Source organism: Antechinus flavipes, chromosome 3 (assembly GCF_016432865.1).
Source record: "Antechinus flavipes isolate AdamAnt ecotype Samford, QLD, Australia chromosome 3, AdamAnt_v2, whole genome shotgun sequence".
Taxonomy (NCBI): domain Eukaryota; kingdom Metazoa; phylum Chordata; class Mammalia; order Dasyuromorphia; family Dasyuridae; genus Antechinus; species Antechinus flavipes.
In genome coordinates, this window is record NC_067400.1 from 306844007 (window position 1) to 306864850 (window position 20844).

The following is a 20844-nucleotide window of genomic DNA, read 5'->3' on the forward strand; positions in this document are numbered from 1 at the left end:
GGGTTGTGTTCTCTCCAGAAAGGTAACTATAACTCAGCGTCCAAGGTCAAGGGCGGATCGGGGCGGGGCCGCAGTCCGGCGAGCCTAGGTTTGCGGGGGAGGGCTGGTCCTGGGCTGCATCCCCACACCTCTACTCCCTCTATATTACGCCCACGCTCAGTGCGTCGGCAAGGGAGGGAGAACAGGTTCGAATCCTGTTGTGCTTTGGCATAGTGTATGTGACCTTGGGCAAGTCTCCGCCCCTTTTCTGAGCCTCAGTTTTATCGTCTGTAAAATGGGAATGGTAATTGCACCCTTTATTCTCTTCCACCTTCTCTCGGGATGTCGTGAGTATCAAATTCGATTAGATACAGAAAGCCCTCTCTGAGCCTTTATATAGCAATGGCAGTCGTTATTATTTCCTGACATCCAGAAAACCCAATCTGGAAGGTGTCTTTCAAATACTACCCCTCCGGGCTTGAGCTATGTGTGAGCAAGGTGACCTCCTCACCCATTTTCAGAAGAACGTGACTTTTCCCACTCCGCGGGGTTTCCTGGCCCGGGCCGTCACGCCCTTCTCGCCCCGCCCACCCCCTTACCTTTTCTGGATGTCAGGTGTGTTGGGGCCGCTTCTGCTGTCGGTGGCTCTCGGCTTCCTCCCGGGCCTGGCTTCTGGGAGCGTGGTCCACTGTTGCCATGGGAACAGTAAGCATCCCTGAACCAGAGGGAGGGGGAAGCGCTGGAGGCAGTAGATAAATAGTAAAGGCCCGACAAGCCCCTCTCCCTCTCTTACCACACTTAAAAGAGAAACCCTAAACCTGGGAGAAGGTGATTTCCCTCTCTCCTCTTATGATTTTGAAGTGTATTTAGGTGTTGACGACTGTGTCAGGTGTATATACCTAGGATAGTGATTGTTTTGACTAGAAGGTATACTCAGTTGTACTCTTTCCTCATAGAGGGCCCTTCCCCTCATGTTGACAGGGCCTGGTCATGGCACCGAAGGTGAATAGGAAAACTGTAAAGAAAAAGAAAACAGAAGAGCCGGAGTTGGAACCTCTTTGCTGCTGTGAATACATAGATCGAAATGGGAAAAAGAACCATCTGGTTGCTAGTTTTTGTGATTGTCAAGATCTTGATGAAGGTTGTGAAAGGTAAGAGTCAATTTCTTTCCCCCTCTATACCTGTGCCTTCACTCCTGGGAAGGCTGTTCTCTTCCCCAATCCAGATCACTGAATCTTCTGCTCTTTACAATTCCAGATGTACAGCCACATTTGAATCTAAAGCTTTCTGATTCAGAGGCCAACTCTACCCATCACCTCTTTGAGTTATTATTTTATATTTTAGCCATTTTGACCCTGAGAATTTACCTTTGTACCACTTTTGAGACATCTGAGAGCTTTCTTAGTGTGTTAACTCCTTATGTCAAATAATGCATTTGTGGGAAGTAAATTGCCCATTCCATTATTGCATAAGTATATAATTAGATGAGATTTGTAGTTAGGATTTATAAAAGGTTTGTAAAACACTTCACAAATGTTATCTTATTTGATCCTGACACTAACTCTAGGAAGTAAGTGTTATTGTATCCATTTTGACAAATGAGGAAACTGAGAAAAGGGTTAAATGATTTACTCAGGGTCACACATCTACTAAGTGTCAGGTTGGATTTGAATTCAGATTTTCCTGCCTCTATGTCCAGTGTTCTGTCCATTTTTGATACCTTGGAATAGGGATAAGGATGATAAATTGGCTGAGGCAAAATGAATGCATAAACAAAATGTGAGTAAGCTTTATCTCTTAAGTCAAGTTTGATAGATCTGGCTCTGGCCCTTGAGCAGATTTTTATGCTTACACATACACCCCAGGAAACTCACTCAGAGTTTTCTTCATTGGAGAGGCTAGCTATATGATGAATGCATAGCTTTCACAAAGAGCCCTGTGGTACTCTGCAGACATCATTTTCAATTTTTAAACATGATTCCAGAGAACCAGTGATGAAACATGCTTTCATTACAGAGAAATAATGGATGCAGAATGAGATACACATACAAATTTTGTGTATGTATATTATGTATGCACTGTCATTGGGGTAATTTGTTTTGCTTGATTGCATATTTGTTATAAGAAATTCCTTTTTTTTCTCCTTTTTTCAATGGGATGAGGGTGGTGTGTAGGAGAGAAAATATTTCTGTCAATTTAAAAAATGACTGGGAAGTGGATAGAAGAGAGGACTAGGCTGCAGATATAGAATATTACATATATTTTCAAATGAAGTCATCGTATAGTTTTGCTTAACTGTTTGCTTTCTATAAGAGGTTTCTCACAGAGTGGGAATAATCTGTAAATGTTGGAAAGGGAAGATTGAAACATCAATAAAACTTAAAACAAAGGAGACCCAATTATTTTCCTGTCAGTCAAACTTAGGGCAAGTATTTAGTGCAGTGTAGGGGAAGGAGCATTGGGCCTGAATTTAAGAAGACTTGACTTCAAATATTGCCTCAGATACTCTGGGAAAGTCATTTAACTTCTGCCTCAGTTTCCTCATCTATAAAATGTAGATAATAAATCTTACCTCCCAGGATTGTTATGAGGATGAAATAATAATTGTAAATAGCTTAGCACAGTGCCTGGTAGATATTAAGCACTAAACTGCTGATTCCCTTTCCTTTGGCTTACCTTAGTTTCCTCAATGGTAAACAGAAGTAAAAATAGCACCTACCCTGTTGGGGGAACAATGAAAGAAGGTGCTTAATAAATGCTTGTTCCTTCCCTTCCTCCCCCTCAAGTGGGCTGGATGATGTTAGGGTAAGCAAGCAGCATTGCAGAGTATTATAATATCATTTTGCTTTCAATTTTTTTTATGCTCTAGACCCCAAGATGGAATGTACTTTTTAAAAAGGTAACCATTAAAAACCATTTAGAAATAGCTTTTTGTACTCAGCAGTAATAATATGGGTTAGATCCACTCTTCACGTAATTATAAATGTTTTAAAATTGCTCCCATGTGGGAGACATAAGGTGAGAAGAGTAGCGATGTTGAAAACCTATTTTTTTTTCCTTATATAACTCTTTTGAGGTGAAGAAGTCATGCAGTTGCAAATTGCTGAATTGATAGAACCTGTGATGATTTGAGGAGAAAAAAAATTAAATAGCTGTAGTTTCTAGATACAATTGGTACATTCATGTAGCCATTTTGGACAATCTTTTAAGCTCAACATGCTCTTCTTTTATTTTCAGACAGGTACCATCCTAGTTCAGATAACTTATCATGTCTTCCCTGGGTTATTGTAATTCTCTCTTAATTGATCTCTGCCTCAGTTCTCCTGCCTCTGTAGTCCTTATACACTGTTCTGGTGAAGTAATTTTTCTGAAGCTCAGCATTGATCACAGCACTCCTCTCCTCCATCAACTTCAGTTACTCTCTCATACAGTCTTTAGGATAAAATATCAGCTCCTCTTTTAGCTTTTAATGCCCTTCACAATTGTGCTCATACTTATCCTTATCTTTGTAGCTTCATTGAATGAGATTCACAGTCTAATCAAATCAGCTTTCTTTCTGTTCCTCACTTCATGTCCCATCTCTTTGCATTAGCTCTTTCCCATCATCTCTGTCTCATAGGATCTCTCTCCCTTCAAGATACAGTGCAAGTACCATCTTTTATGTGGATTTTTCCCCCCTAATTATTAGCACTCCTCTTTTTGAACAATTTAATCTTCAGCTACCTTTTATATTTTTTGTGTATTCTTTTCATGTTTGGTCTCTCTCTCCCTCTGTAAATTTTATACATACACATTCACACACATAAAATTGTTTTCTATTTTAAAATATTAAACTATTAATTTAACTAATTTAATTTATTAAAAAACAATTTACAGAAATCTATTTTCTCTCCTTTCCCCTCATCCCCATTAAAGAGAAAAAAAAACCCAGAACAGATTTCTTGTAATAAATATGTAAAGTTAGGTATTAAAACATAAGCTATTTGTGAGTAGAAATTATTTCATTCACTGTATTTGTATCCTCTGTACTTAATGTATCTGCATATGGTATGTATTTAAAAAAAACTTGTTGATTATTATAGTAATTGCAATGACCCATGCTTGAAAATAAACCAACACTTTTAAAAAAGAAAATGCTATTTTTGAGAGGTGGTTTAATATAGGTTCTGTCTAGTTGATGGTTCAAAATCTGTATTAAATAATGTAAGTAATTAGTAAGTTTCATTGTTCTTTCTCTCTACTTAGGTTTAGTGACCTGAGACAATGCTTGTTCAATAGCCTGAAAGCTCAGATTTCAATTTTTTTTTTTAAGCTCTTCTACATGAATATTGACTTTCCCTTGACTGAAAGCTTTTTAACAACAGGGATCCATGTTTTTTTAGGCATCTTTCCCGGTCCCTAGCTTTGTTCTGCCTTGTGACATTTTCCCCTCTCCTAGTAATTTCATTTCTGTAGGAAAGAGCTCCCTGATGAAAAAATGCCCTTTACCAATGAAGATTACAGACTCAACTGAAACTTAAAGCTGTGTGATCTGTATGATCTGCCTGGGTCATATACCCTGAGAACACACAGCCAATATATATCAGAAGATGACCTTGAACCCAGGAAATTCCAACTCCTAAGCTGCATCTTATCAATTACAACATACTACCTCTCACTCTGCACAGTTAGTTCTTTTATTGTTCTTTCTTCCCTTCTTTGGTTTCAGAAAACTCTTTTCTTAGTGGAGCATATCACTGCTATGTTGAGAATTCCCAAATCAGCTACTCCAACTCTCTCTTGAGTTATAGTTTTATAGTACCAGTTTTCTATGTATTTTTCACTTAGCTGGCTCAGACTTAATGTCTAAATATGCTTTCATCTTTTTCTACAAATTGTTTCTCCTTTCAAGCTTCCTTTATTTTTATACTTCTGACTATAGCCTCTCTCAATCTTCTTTGCCTTCTATTAGTCCCTTTTCTCTATTTTCTTTTCCCTACTTTTTATCAGTATTTATCAGTATTATCATTTCAACACTTTGGAGCCACATTAGCTCTTCTTTTCTTCTTTTTCCCTCTGCTTCTATAGCTGATAACTCATATTTTGACTTTTCCTTCTTGAAGGTATTACCTCTATCCATTCTTTTCTGTTTCTTTTGGCAGGCCCCCACACAACTTCGTAACTAAATTGCAATACCTTTCTATTTGGCATGCCCCCTTTAATTTCCTCTAATTTGTCTTTAGTTACTACTTCAGATTAATCTTCTTAAAAATTTATTGTTATTCTTATTCCCTAAAACTCTTAGTGGTCCTCTTTTCATTAAAATGGTGAGGGACTATGGGCTAGAATATTTTAAAATTATAATTTGTTTTTAACATTCTTTATCTAAAACTTTTGAGTTCCAAATTCTCTCCATCCTTTCCTTCTCTCCCTCATTCATGAAAAGGTAAGCAATATGTCTATTAAAACGTGATATCATGGAGAAAATATTTCCATATTAGCCGTGTTTCTTTAAAATGGGGAGAAGAGGGCAAAAAAATAAAATGGAAAAAATTATATACTTTAATCTGCTTTCAGAAGTTCATCAGTTTGTTTTTTCTGGAGATGGATAGCATTTTTCATCAAGAATCCTTTAGAAATTGTTTTGAATCATTTGCTTAATCAGAATAGCTTAATCTTTCACAGTTGATCATCATACACTATTGCTATATGATGATTTCCTAGTTCTTCTCACTTCACTTTTAATCAGTTCATATAAGTCTTCTCAGATTTTTTATGAAACTATCTCCCTGATCTTTTTTTTATAGACCAATAATTTTTTATCGCAATTACATATCTCAAGATTGTTCAGTAAAAATCATTGATACAGTTGCTGACGGTCTTTATAGCTGAGTGGTGCAGTGAATAGACTTTTGAATCCTGATACTTATTAGCTCTGTGATCCTGGGCAAATCAGTTATTGAAACTCTGCCTTAATTTTTTTTTCATCTGTAAAAATGGGACTAATAGTAGCCCCTGCCTACCAGGGTTGTAAGGATAAGATATGAAAGTGCTATAAAAACTTGTGATGGAAAGAGCCATCAGCATAGAGAATAAGGACCATGGAGACTGAATGTGGATCACAATATGTGGATCACAAAAATATGAAAATATTTGTTGTTGTTTACTTGTTTTTTCTTTCTCATTTTTTTTCTTTTTGATTCAATTTTTCTCGTGCAGCTTGATAAATGTGGAAATAAGTTTAGAAGAATTACAAAATAAAAGTGCTATTTAAAAATCTAGCTGTTATTGGAGGAAGCTAGGTTCTGGATTTGATGTCAGGAAAATCTGAGTTCAAATCCCATTTTAGATACTCTATATTTTTGGGCAAGTCATTCTTATCTATAAAGTCGAGGTAATAATAATAATAATAATAATAATAATAATAATAATAAATACCTACTTCACAGGATTGTTGTGTGGATCAAATGAAATTATAGGTCCATTGCCTTGCAAATCATTTTTTTTTTAAATTAAAGCTTTTTATTTATAAAACATATGCATATGTAATTTTTCAAGATTGACCCTTGCAAAATCTTTTGTTCCAAATTTTCCCCTCCTCCCTACCTTTCTTTAGCTGGCAGGGAGTCCAATACATATTAAATGTGTTAAAATATATGTTAAATCCAATATATGTATACATATTTATACAGTTATCTTGCTGCACAAGAAAAATCAGATCAAAAAGGAAGGGAAAAAACTGAGAAAAATGCAAGCAAACAACAATAGGAAGAGTGAGCATGCTATGTTGTATTCCACACTCAGTTCTCTCTCTGGGTGTAGATGGCTCATCACTGAACAAGTGGAACTGCTTTGAATAATCTCAGTGTTGAAGAAAGCCACTCCATCAGAATTGATCATCATATAATCTTGTTGCGTATAATGATTTCCTGGTTCTGCTCATTTCACTCAGCATCAGTTTATGTAAGTCTCCTCAGGCCTTTCTGAAATCATCCTGCTGATCTTTTCTTACAGAACAATAATATTCCATAACATTCATATATCACAGTTTATTCAGCCATTCTCCAATTGATGGGCATCCCACTCAGTTTCCAGTTTGTAGCCACTACAAAAAGGGCTGCCCACAAACATTTTTGCACATATGGGTCCCTTTCCCTCCTTTAAGATCTCTTTAGGATAGAAGTCCAGTAGTAACATTGCTGGATCAAAGGGTATGTACAGTTTGATAATTTTTTGAGCATAGTTCCAAACTGCTCTCCAGAATGATTGCATCTGTTCACAGTTCCACCAACAATATATCAGTGTCCCAGTTTTCCCACATCCCCTCAACATTTGTCATTATCTTTTCCTGTCATCTTAGCCAATCTGACATTGCCTTGCAATTCTTAAAACTCTTTGCATTGTTTAAAGGTTGACTATTATTATGCATTATTCTGTCTTTGTAATGTTCTATCTCTGCAAGAAGCCATCTGATTCTGCTTCCTCTAGGATTAATAAATGTTCATATAGCTTCTTTCTCTCCTTTGTAACTATTCTGGTCTCTTTGTTGTTTCCCCATATATTCTACCTCTCATTTTCATGATGTCTTCAAAATTTAGCCCAGTTACTACCTCCTACAAGAAGCCTTTCCTAATTTCCCCAATTAGTGGTCTCCTCATTATTTAATATTTCCTTACTTGTATATGTACATCTCCCTCCATTAAAAGTCTCTTCTATAAGGGGACTTTTTTTTTTTTTATGTATTCTTTATACCTAACTCACTGCCTCAAAAACAGTAGGTACTTAATAAATAGTAGTCACAAATATTATTTAGCTTTCCATGCATCTTGTCTTTATGGGCCTTAATGCTTTAAAACTGCACTAAGACTTTTGGAACATTCAGTACATAATTGCAGATCCCTTATGTTACTCGGTTGTGTACTTTATGTACCGCAAATGTGGCTTCCATTTGTTAATTGGAAGAATAGCCTTTTTTATGTAGCTCTTGCAAACATTTTCCCTTCATCAGAAATAAGTACTACCAGAACCAAAAAATTGTTTCAAGATTGTGACACAGGTTAGTTTCTAGTCTCCTCATGCCTTACTCCTCTCTCTCCCAGCCCCCAGTTTATTGTTCTTCAGATAAGATACTTTCTCTCCTGATTTCATCATGCTTGGAGTTCTTTCCTACTTCCTGACTTCTCTGGCTCCCTTCAAGTTCTATTTAAAATGTTCCCTTTATAAGACGACTTCTCCAGTCCCCTTTATGGAGTGCCTTCCCTTGTTGATATGATACTTGGTTGTTTTCATGTGGTCTTCTGCTTTACAGACTGAGCTTCTCCAGAGCAGGGATGTTTTTTGTTTAGTTTAGTTTTGTTTTGTTTTGTTTTTGTATCTCCAGAGCTTAACTCAGTACCTGGCAGGTAATAGGCTCTTAATAAATGTTTATTGATTATCATAGTAGGTCCTTAATAAATGCTTATTGACTATCATAGTAGGTACTTAATAAATGCTTATCGACTTGATTTGGCCTTCAGTTTTTTGTGATTTTGATTTTCTTTTTGAGAGAACATATGTCCTTTTTCCTTACAGGTGGATTACATGCAAATCCTTGCACCCAGAGACTTTTGAGAGAATCATGGACACAATATCAGATCGATTCCGAATTCCCTGGCTTAGGGGGGCCAAAAAGGTCAATATTAGCATTATCCCACCGCTTATTCTCCTGCCACTTTTTCTCCATGTAGCTTCTTGGCATCTTCTGTTGGGCATTATCATCTTGACCTCCCTTCCTGCCCTGACACTGGGGTATTACTACCTCACCCACAGGAGGAAAGACCGGACCCTGTTTTTTCTGAGCTTGGGGCTATTCTCCTTGGGTTACATGTACTACGTGTTCCTTAAAGAAGTGGCCCCCAAAGGCCGGGTGGGACATGGGCAGCTGGTTATTCTCACTTGTGGATTATTTCTAATACTCATAGCCCTACGTCAAGCCAAGAAGAATCCTGGCTACCTCAAAAGTCCAGTACAAAATGGCAGCCTTCCAAACAGCAGCCCAGTTGATTTATTAAACAGAAAAGGGCAGGAGAAAGTAAAAGGATATCCTGGAGATTCACTGGGCAATATCAACAATCGAATAGCAAAGGATGACCCCAAGACCTATTCTAGGACATCGATTGAGAGCCCCAACAAAGTGAAGGAAGACTGGTGCGCCAAGTGCCAGTTGATAAGGCCAGCCCGGGCATGGCATTGTCGGATTTGTGGAGTGTGTGTGAGAAGAATGGACCATCATTGCATCTGGTAAGTTCTGGGAGTTTGGAATGAGGCTTTAAATTAAGTCTAATGAAATTGAATTAAAATTAAAATTAAATTAAGTTTTAACTAAGGGTTTGTGAACTTTTTTTTAAAAAAAGCATTTTTTAGCAATGTGATTGATTTCCTTTCTTAATCCTGTGCTTTTTCTTTATGCATTTAAAAACATTGTGAATAAGAATGTGTAGACAGATTCTACCAGATTACCAAAGGGATCCATGGAACAGAAAGGGTTAAGAACCCTTACTTTAAGCTAAAATGGGTTGTAAGACTCTGAACTACATTTGTTCTTTCCCTTCCTTAGTCTTTAGCTTCCTGCCTTTTACACCTCTCAGATATTTGTAGACTGTTACATGCTCCCACTTAGTCATCACAGAGTTGTACAGATTTAGCTCTTCAGTCATTCGCCTTAAGTCAGTCCTTTGATTCCTGGGATTGTCATTTTAGCGACTCTCCCTGAATCTGCTCCCAATTTGTCAGCAGCTTTTTGAGGAGACCCAGAGTTAAATCCACTTTCAAAATTGGCTCTGTATGAATCTATGGAGTGTGATTCCTTCTGAATATGTAGACTTCGGTAGCTTGCTCTCCTCTCCTCCTTCCCTCTTTTCTCCCCTTTTCTACCCCTTTCTCCTCTTTTCTCCCCTCTTCTTCTCTCCTTCCCATTTTCATTTTAACTGGGCCTTTTTTATCAACAGTACATTAAAACACTTTACTATCCATTTTCTTCATCTCAAGCTAGCACAATTATTTTGGCTGCTCCATGCTGATTTCAACAGCTGATAAAAAGCTGCAAGCTAAAGCTCTTTAGATTTACCACTGATTTGGAGCAATGGTCCCCTTTGGTACTACTTAAGTCACCACTGATAAAACAAGAAGGTAGGCACATGTAACTTTGCAATCTTTTATAAATGATTGAGGTTTCTTGAACAGATCAGAGGACAGATTTGCTACCTTTTCTGAATACACATACATGTTAAAAGACAAACTTATATAAGTGTAGATTCAAATTATTTTTTTCAGGTCTGAATGTTACATACTTACTATTCATTGTACAATCAGATTGCTTAAGAGTGACACTTTCAATGAAAGAGTGAATTAAACTTGAATATTCTATTGGTGTTGGTTTTTTTCTCCATTGTGAAATAAACTTAAATTTTACACACACACACACACAAAACGGAAGGGGAAAAAAACACCATCATTAGAAATAAATTATTATTTACTGATTCTAGAAGTTATCTGAGTAGCTTGTTTTTCATTGGATGTAGGGATATTTTTGTTTTTGTATCTCTCCATTGTATAGCGTAATGCCAACATAATTGGCACTTAATAAGTATTAGTTGATTGATTAATTGCTTACTTAATCATTTAGGGGAATCTGTATGAGGTTGGGTTTGAGAATAGCTGTGTTTCTTTCTTCCAAGCTTGCTATGAGAGATACATACACATACATACATACATACATATAATATATATATACATATATATATGAATATGAAGTGAAAGTTCTTGTGCTGCTGGCATTTACTTTCAAGCGCAACCATACTTTTAGGGGGCATGTTTTCCCCAAAGAGTTTTCAGGTTTTTCTCTCTTGCTACTTATATTTTAGTACTACTCTGTCATTGATTATATGAAGATATACAAGGCTGTTCATATATGGACAAAGTAGATGTGATTTACATGCATATTCTATTTTGGACAAGAGATTATTTGCAAATGGGAAGAGGCCCTGCATATACATTGAAAGAAGATCTTTTTAATGCTTGAGTGTCTGCCTGTTTACAAATGGACAAAGGGGACCAGCAAAAATAGGCTTCACTATAAATAACATGTAATTTTTTTTCATGATTATCCTCAGATTATGTATTTGCAAGTTTTAAATCTGTCTTTGTTTTTGAACCTTTCTGGATCTGTTATATTTCTTTCTTTACTGGTGTTGAAAGCACCTCTTAATTTAGTATTTACACATTTTCATTAAGGTGATATTTATTTTCCCTTATGATGTTAATAATGTTAAAATTATAAACAGATTTGGGAGCCATGTTCTACTTCTCATTTGAACTAATGGTGTGAATAATGGTAACAGAACATTAATAAGGAATCATATTCTTAAGTCTCTAAATATTTTTGTTAGTCTGTGATATTGACAGATAAGGCACATACTTATTTCTGGCATGTTTTGCTCCTATGACCCAGACAGTCCCCTTAGATTCTCAAATATGTATTGCTGTTTGTGATAAGGGACTTATCTGGATAGTTTTTAAAAATATGTTTTTCCCCCTTCACCTCTTTTGAGGATAAATAGTTGTGTTGGAGAATCCAATCATCAAGCATTCATCCTTGCACTGTCAATCTTCTTAGTCACCTCTGTGTATGGGATTACCCTGGCCTTGGACACCATCTGTAGAGACAGAAGCATCTTCACAGCTCTTTTCTACTGCCCAGGAGTTTACACAAACTACAGGTGAGAAATGGGTGCAAGGGGAAAGGCTATGGGAAGAGAGAATGGGTTTTGTCCTTTAAGAGGACAAAAGAATACCTTTGGACTTAGAATTTTCTGCATAAAACAGTCAAAGCCATCTAAACTGGTCATTTGAAATATGGAGTTCCTAAGCATGATAATAATAATAACTGACATAGTGCTTTAAAGTAGAGTAAATAACTTTCAACTTGTGCTTTCTAACCTAAGATTGATTTACTATTATCCTTTAGAGCCCTGGTGGTAGACTTTCCCCTGACTGTCTTTCCTTCTTTATAGTCTCATCAGAGGCTATAGCCCAAGACTTTGACCTGGGTCCTCAATACCTATGTCATCTTACCAGTCTCAGGAGTTCAGCATTATCATCTTTATGCACATGACCATTGAGATTTCTTTCTCCACCCCCAGTCTCTCTTCCTATGCTTCAGTGCTATCTCAGCAGTTTTCTGTTGGACATTTCCCATCCTGTTGGATGTCCAACAGGCATCTCACTCTCAGCTTCATTCAAACACAAGTTGTCATGTTCCCCAAACTACATCTCCTCCTAACTTCAGAGTGTCTCTTGAGGGTACCACCATTTTTCCAATTAACCTCCATTTGCAAGCTTGGGGTCATTTCAATGCTTTCCCTTTCATCTCTTTCATATCTAGTCAGCTGCCAAGTCTTGTGGATTCTTCCTCCCCAATGTCTTTAATATCCATCTATTTTAATAATCCATCTATTTTTTTCTATTCACATAGCTATTGCCTTGATTTTTGTCCTTTGTGCTTCTTATGTAGACCATTGCAATAGTTTTTTAATTGTTTCTCCTCTAAGATCAAATCTAAACTGTTGTTTTGCTTTAAACTCCTCACAATTTGGTTTCAGCTGAACTTCCTAGGTTTATTATACATCACTCCTTTATACATACTACATTCTAGCCAAACTGTTTTACTGTTTATTTATTTTTTAATACACATTGCTTTATGAACCATGTTTGGAGAGAAAAATCAGAACAAAAGGGAAAAACCATGGGAGAGGGAAAAAAAAAACAGAAAAAAGAAGCGAACATAGCATATATTGATTTACATTCAGTCTCCGTGGTTCTTTTTCTGGATGCAGATGGCATTTTTTTTCAAAGTCTATTGGGACTGCTTTCAATCGCTGAACCACTGAGAAGAACCAAGTCTTTCATCGCACATTCTTGCTTTTACTGTGTACAGTGTATTCCTGGTTCTCTTTGTTTCCTTCAGCATCAGTTCATTAAATCTTTCCAGGCCTTTATAAAATCAGCTTGTTCATCATTTTTTAATAGAACAATAATATTGCATTACCTTCATGTATCACAACTTGTTCAGCCATTCCCCAGTTGACCATTCTCCAGTTGATGGGCATCTACTAATTTTTCAATTCTTTGCTTCCACAGAAAGCTGCTACAAAACATTTTTGCACATGTGGGTCATTTTTCCTAACTTATGATTTCCTTGGGATACAGACCCCCAGTAATGGCACTGCTGGGTTGAAGTGTATACACCCAAAGTTTTACTTTGAGAGAAATTATTATTGTATTGATGTATTAATAACCAGTTGTTAAATTGGGATCCATTTCTCCTCCATTTCCTCATTAAGGCCCAGCTCTTGTTAAAGTCAGTCTCTGAAAGAAAGACATTACTCTTACCCTTCTAGAAACTTGCTCTTCAATCTTGGGTGGGACCTCATCCAACTAGGACATCTAACTTTTGTTTAGCGTATAAACAGAATCCAGATTGGGTTATTCCTTACCTGGACTCCTCACTTAGAGTTTAGGGTAACCCAGTTCATGAAGGAAAAAACCAACCCAGAGTAGTCTTGGTAGAAAAAAAATTTCCTGCTGGAGGCAGCTGACTCTTATGATGAAATCAGCAAGAGGAGCTGAAGACTTTCATCCTGTCTCCCCATTAAATATCTATCAGTCAGGATTGATTATTCACTTGTCAAAAGGAATTCCCTTTCAGAAGTGTTATTTAAGGCTTTCAGGGTCTCCCCTGGGGTCTTTGGTTATAAAGAGAAACCACTGTCATCAATATATTATTATTAGCTAGCTTAATTAATAAATTGATTATTCCTGGATTATTGCTCAGAAACTCTGTCTCTTGAGGTTTTCATTTGTCATGACTTACTCACAAGAGTCCATCTCCCATTTTTGGGTCTTTACTTGGAATATACTCCTTTGCTTAATTCTTCCTTTTTTATATCTCTCTAGTTTCCTTCAAAGTTTGGCTCAGGTTCTACTTCCTACAAGAAGCTTTTCCTGATTCCCTCCACCCCTCTAGTGCTAGGTGCTAGTATCCTTCTTCCACCTCCGCTCCCAATTCTGCCTTAAAGAACAAGTAAAATAAACGTAATCCCTTTTTTAAGGTAAGGAGGCTCCAAAAAATTTGAAGATGGTTATTTTTCTAGACTCAATATCCCTAGGTCCTTTGAAAATCTAGGAGAGGACTACAGATTAACTAGGTGGTGCAATGGCTAGAGAATGGGGTTTGGAGTCAGGAAGACTCATTTAAATAAATTCAATTCAGGTCTCAGATACACTTATCTGTGAGACCCCTGGGCATGTCACTTAGCTCTGTTTTTCTCAATTTCCTCAGATTTAAAATGAACTGAAAAAGGAAGTGGCAAAACACTCCAGTGTCTCTGTCAAGTAAACCTGAAGTGGGGTTGTGAAAAGTCATGCAAGATTGAAATGATTCAATAATAACAAAGAGGATCATATTTTTAGGTCACTAACTTAGGCTATTGACTCATATTGATCTTTCAGTACAGATCTTCTCTCACTCCTTCTCTGCTATCCTAGTACAATTGAAACTCAGTTTTATGACTTAACATTTAACCTTATTTAAATTTCATGATATTAGAGGTGGCCCATTATTTCACCTATTACAGTGTTTTTGGATCTTGATTCTGTTATACATTATATCAGTCATTCCTCATAGCCACAAGCTGTCCATAAATTTGATCAGCTTGCCTTCCAAGTAACTGATAAAAATATTGGGAAGATCAGAGTTCTTTCAACGTCTTTGCATATCTTATAGTTAATAAGGACTTATATGTCTTACCTATGGGTATTCATTAGCATTATTATACTATAGAGAAATAATAGACATTTAATTAATGATATTGGCTGAATGGGTTTATTCCTAGGTTTCCTTTCTAGAGTGTGCTTGAATCTACAGTGGGATTTAAGTGAAGAAACCAAGCATTTATTAAGCACCTGTTATATGTGATATATTGTGATAAGCACTGGCATTTTAAAGAATGGCAAAAGACATTGCTTCAGGGAGCTCACGAAATTGTGGGGGGGACAGGACAGTGTACTGACAACTTTGCCCAAACAAGATATATGTATGCGGTAAATTGGAGATAATCCCAGAGGGAAGATATTGGCTATAAGGGGAGATAGGGAAAGGTGAAAGTGTAGAAGATGCAATCTTAGTAGGAACTCGGAAGAAGCCAGGGGAGCACAGATATGGAGACAGGGAGGGAGAGAACTCCTCTCAGTGTCTTAGCTTTCTTATCTATGAAATGGGTACCAGTGTTTCTTGCTTGCCTTTGGAATCCCCCAGTGAAGAACACCCAATACATTGTATTAGAAGGTTAGGATAATTTGTGGCAAACGACAATGCTAAATGCTCTTTTTTTTCCCCTTCCACCAGCACTGCTCTCTCCTTTACCTGTGTATGGTACTCTGTGATCATAACAGCGGGCATGGCCTATATTTTCCTGATCCAACTGATAAACATCAGTTACAATGTGACTGAGAGGGAGGTTCAGCAAGCCCTCCGGGAGAAGACTGGGCGCCGACTCCTCTGTGGGCTGATCGTGGACACAGGCCAGTATAACCGGGGCTTCCTACGGAACTGGCATCAGTTTTCCACCCTGGGCACACGCACACTCCACCCCCCTGCCGAGGACATTGTCTGAAATGCCTTCTGTGCCGGTCTCGGGTGGGGATGGTGCCTCTGGGATCGCACTTAACTCTTTGGTGTCCTTTGCAGGCTTCTCATTCTAACACCAGTTTCTGCTCTTGGAGGCCAAGTTCAGGTTTTTGAGAGTATAACAGAAAGAAGTTAAATACCTTCCTAACCTCACAATTTAGAGATTTTTATATTCAAATAGTGAAAGAGCCATTCATTTCCAAGCACCTCCCTAATGAATTCTCCATCGCCAAGAACTGAAAATGATAGAGATTGAGGAGTACAGACAAAAAAAAGTAAATTTTCACCCATTAAATGAAAACTATTTCATAATCCAGGGTGATGTATTGACAAATCCTAAGAATTAAGGGTGAGCCAATGGAGGATGATTTGTATATAGTGAATATGCAAGAATTTATTTGCATAGGGACAAAGAAGTTAAAAAGTGACCACTAATTTTCACATTTCTGAGTGGAAAGTGATTGCAAATTTATCTCCTGGTATTCCAGAGAGCACAGTTTTCCAGGGATAATTATATAGTAATTATCACTTTATAAAGTACAAGGCATTAGAAAGCAGGGTAGAGACTTAGATGAACTAGGGGCTTAATCTAAATGCTACACATCTAATTGAAAAGGAAGGACAATCAAATATAATTATAAAGACAATTGTTACAGTCAATATTATGTATAGCAGTAATTTTTAAGTAAAATTTTAATTTAAGAACTTTAATGCGTGTGTGAGTGTGTGTATGTATGTGTGTTTGTGTGTGTGAGTATTTTTCTAGCTAAGAATGTATTTGTTTAATATAAATAACAATAATAGGAATTCAAGATTTCCATGGTTCACCTGGTAAGGTGTTAGCACAAGATTGTGATGATTTCCACAAAAGGAGAAGTACTTGCTTCTGTCTGTGGGGTGACTAATACCAAGAGCTTAATTTTTTTTTCCAATCTAAGTATTTAAAAAGTTAACAATTTTTAGCACAACATTACAGGACCCATGTATTAATACTCCACCTGTTATTCCAGCATGACTCTCCTTTTGGGAAGTTAATTCCACTCTTAATGTTGTTTTCCATTTACCCTTTTTACATCTTTTCCATATCTAGAGAAGAGAAGAAAACAGGGTATATACTATTTCCTCTAATGAGTGAATTAATGCTTCTTCCTGGTTGTTTCCCAAAATGCCACTTACTTGCACTTAAGAAAATTAAGATGGTTAAAACAAATAGCATTTCTGCAGAAGGGATTATTCAGTATTAGAAATATGATGTAGAAATCAGATGATTCAATTTGGGGGAGGGAATAATACTCTTGGGAATATTTGATGTCATGGATACAACCTTTTTGTAAGCCCAAAGATAACCAGTAACTCCTTAAAGATGACTTTGTTTACAGCCAGTGAAGGGAAAATACTGCCACCTTTTTTAGTCTTTCTATGAATGTTACTTTAGAGAGTTTTTAGTATATCTGTCTCCATAAACTGTACATAAGTCAGTAATTCCTATAACTTTCATCTGCAACTATGTCTGTCCCTGGTCTCTCGGTGTTAGCTGACAGTTTTTAGCTCATTAAAACAACCAGATTTCACACAGGCCTGTAACTTGACTCCTGGTGAGAAATTGCTTCCTGTGGCAACTGACTATAGTTGTTTATTTAACAGTGGTAAAAGAGAAGTCCCATTGGGATAAGTACAGGAAGGCAGCATTGGGGAACTTAGCTGCAGCTATAATTCCCAAATACATAATCTCTTCCTTGGTCAAGTGTGCCAGGGAGGGAAAAGATGTTTTATACATCTTAGAAACTTTTAAGATTTGAAGCCAGTTGTCTATACAATTTTTTTTTAATAAAGAAAAATGGATTTTGTTATTTACCACTTCTCTTGAGTGCCAGATATATGGTATAGTTCCTTATTTAAGTCCACAAATTGTATTTTCTTACTAGTTATCTTATTGGAACTGTTAATGGGCAAGTTTTTCCTTATTATATTCTTGCAAAGGTGAAAATAAACTGCAATATGACTAAAGGCAGTTGTAATTCAAAAGGTATGCATCAGTCCTTTAGACCGGAAACTGACATTCACATATTTAAAAAATATAGTTTCATCTTCTATAAAGCTAGAATCCTTCCACTTGGGAAGGAGCTGCTTCCTTGATGTTACTCTGTCTTTTTGGCATTCACTAAGTAGAGATGTGGCATTTCACCCCCTCTCATTAGATCATTGATTATTGGCATTTGAGGATTTGGGAGTTTTGGATCAGCAATTTCTAAAAAATCAGCAAAAAATATAAAAATTTATTCAAATTTGAGTTAAAATGTTGACATGTCTGTTTATTCCTATTAATCAGCCATTCAGGAGGGTGTCCAGTAATTATAGTATTTACATTAATTTATAAGCAGGCATATGCAGGGATCCCTATTTGGTCTAGAGCTGTATGTAGGAAATTTTCTGTTTTAAGTTTAGATGAGAAGTTCTTCTATAGCAGTTTCCTAGATGTATTTTTAGCAACCTTAAGAGCCAAGTAGCTACTCTCTGTAGTAGTAATCCCATTTAATAGATGAAGATACTGGGACTCTTTTAGAAGTTGTGACTTCTCTATTAGCCACTCAGCTGAAATTGCAATTGAAACCACGACTTTGAACATCCAGTGCTCTTTCCACTAAATAACACTGCCTCTCACCACCATGATGGCCTAAGGAAAATTCAGAAATTCTGAAAACCACATGATACAAAAACGAACTTTGGATCCTCTTTATAGTTTTATCAAGAACCCATAGAGTATTTTTCCCATATGGGAAAAATCCACTTATTCCAGGGCACTCTAGACTGAGGCCTTGGACCTCTTATGTAGTTCCAGACTAGAAAAGGTCATGTCTCACTTTAATCCAGACTCACAATCAGTGATAGTCCCATAGTCCAGTGACTATAAGCAATAGATATGAAGCATAATTAATAATTTCCTTTCCTTTTTTAACTCTTAAGGAAAATAATGCCATGTAAATGTGCCCTTAAAAGTCTCATGTAGTCATGCTGCTGTCCCAGAGAAAGGAAGAGAAAACAAAATCAGCTAGGATTTAGAGGAGGAATTTAGTAAGAACTGTGAAAAGCCCAATAAAATAAAGTAAATGTGATGCACAGGAAGCACTTTGTGCTTTATTAAGCTTTATTAAGGGCCTACTCTAATAATGCACTATTAGCAACATAATTTCTTTCCGTTTTCTGGGTGCCCTTGATGAGAAAGTATAACTATGGGTATGTTTGTTGGAGATATTTTGCCTTTAACTATGCTGATTGTTTTTTTTAATTGTGATATTTGTATTTTTTTGGTAGAAATTCAATGTTTTATAAATCTGGATCCTACTTCATGAAAACCATTTTATTTTTCTTACCATACTGTATGTAACAGTGGTGCTTTCTCATTGTGATCTGATTATGGTCTCTTTGATCAAATGCAAAAAAGAAAAATTGTGTCTTTTTTACTTCTGTAGTCCCAAGGACATTAATATTGCTTGCAAGGAAGAATATTCCTTTGGGAACGGGGGAAGGGGAGGGAGAGGGTAGAGAAGTTCCAGTGCCAGAAAATGCAAAGCCAGTGATCTGCCAACAGATCACTCTGGGGAGGCAGGGAGCTCACCTTCTCTTGTGTGTGTGTGCAATTCATAAAAATAGAAAATGTGATCTAGAAGCACATTTTCTAATAGAATGTTTTTTCTTCTTCTGTGAGGTTTCCAGGCTTCTTGAGTTTAGACAAATTAAATAGGTTTAAATGGTCTTAATTCACTTTTAGCCATAAGTTACTACTTAAGAGTCAGAGAACTGGATAATTTCACAAGACAAGCAATGGATTATAAAAAGCCTTTCACTTCAGATTACTGTTTGAAATCCAGTTTGCCTTTTTAATGTGTTTCTGTATAATGCCTATTCTTGTAGAGTATAAGCAGCTTATTAACATGTGCCATTTTAGTTAAAAAAAAAAAAAACAAAACACAAAGGGGGTGGGGAAAAAGGAAGATAGCCATGTCAAGCTTATTGCTGATTGAAATGCACTCCTACCTTGTAGATGTTTACTGTGACTAATGTGAAACGAGCTGCTGGATTCATCTTTATTCCCAATGGATAGTTAGTTGTCACTATTGCAGCCCAGCTCCTAGTGGGCAACTATCCACATTTCAGTGGGTACTATGAGTTTTAGCAGTATTCAGTCAACAAACATTTACTAAGCACTCACTATGTGCCCAGCACTGTGCTAAGCACTGCTGTAGTATCCACAAGAGGCCAAAGACTAAATGGCTAATGGGGTAGCTTTCTTTGAGAGCTGGTGCCTACCAGTCAGGCTTGAGGCATATTATGCGAGTTTGTTTTTTTTTTTTTCCCTTAAGTTTAACAAGCATTTATTAAGCGCCTACTCTATGCAAGGCCCTCCCCTTGCATATCCTAAACCTGTACTGTGGTACCTTTCACCTATAACCATTTCATGTTGTAAAGGAAAAAAATAAAAGTTTTACAACCAGAGATAGAGCCTATTGTGGAAGTAAATTGTATGGTCTTCAAAGAAAAAAATGTCTGATCATCCTTTGAAGCCACGGAAAGATGTAATATCACATTGCTTGCAAATGCCATCAGTTGTGATCTAGTACAGTGGGTGTCGGACTGCTTTAGTTGGTGTGACTGTTGAGCCCTTTCATGTAAAGATTACCTTCCTGGTTCTGATTGTTGACTTCAGACTGAAGGAAAGCCAGGAATTTTCCATTTTAACAAACAGGTGAACATATGCAGAATTAAGCCTCACTTGCTCATGCTGTGGAAGCTGTGTACTATGTACAATTTGCACTGGTTTTTTTTTTTTTTTAATATTTCTTGTATTGATATGATTTTATCACCTCAGATACAGAGCCTTTAAATGATGATTTCAAAAATAACTGCCATTTATGTAAAATACTGTTGTGTTGTGACCAAATTGTTTAAGTGGAAATAAAGTTTTCTTAAAAGGAAAAGAACTGTATTCTGATTTATATTAAAAGAACATACTGCATTATGTTTAGAATTTTCTTTTGTGTGTGTGTGTGTTGTGCTCTAAAAAAATAGATACAATATTGTACCCATGCTGCTTTTATAGATCATAGGCTCAGAGCTCTAGAGATGAAAAGGATTTAACTCTTAGTGATGATCTACTTCATTTT

General features: G+C 36.7%; 1 protein-coding gene across 1 annotated transcript; it reads left to right on the forward strand.

The window, feature by feature from the left end:
• The first annotated feature begins 862 nt into the window (after positions 1 to 862).
• On the forward strand, positions 863 to 20661 carry ZDHHC23 (zinc finger DHHC-type palmitoyltransferase 23). Its single transcript, XM_051985316.1, has 4 exons — positions 863 to 1130; positions 8530 to 9237; positions 11547 to 11714; positions 15401 to 20661. Exons 1-4 carry the CDS (start codon positions 970 to 972, stop codon positions 15666 to 15668), a joined length of 1305 nt encoding a protein of 434 aa, XP_051841276.1. The 5' UTR covers positions 863 to 969; the 3' UTR covers positions 15669 to 20661.
• Positions 20662 to 20844: the final 183 nt, after the last annotated feature.

Bases quoted from the DNA above. Each gene is read 5' to 3' on its own strand.
- ZDHHC23 (XM_051985316.1), top strand. From the start codon at position 970: ATGGCACCGAAGGTGAATAGGAAAACTGTAAAGAAAAAGAAAACAGAA. The intron at 1,131-8,529 runs GTAAGAGTCAAT...TTTTCCTTACAG, and splicing joins CTTGATGAAGGTTGTGAAAG to GTGGATTACATGCAAATCCT. The intron at 11,715-15,400 runs GTGAGAAATGGG...CCCTTCCACCAG, and splicing joins GGAGTTTACACAAACTACAG to CACTGCTCTCTCCTTTACCT.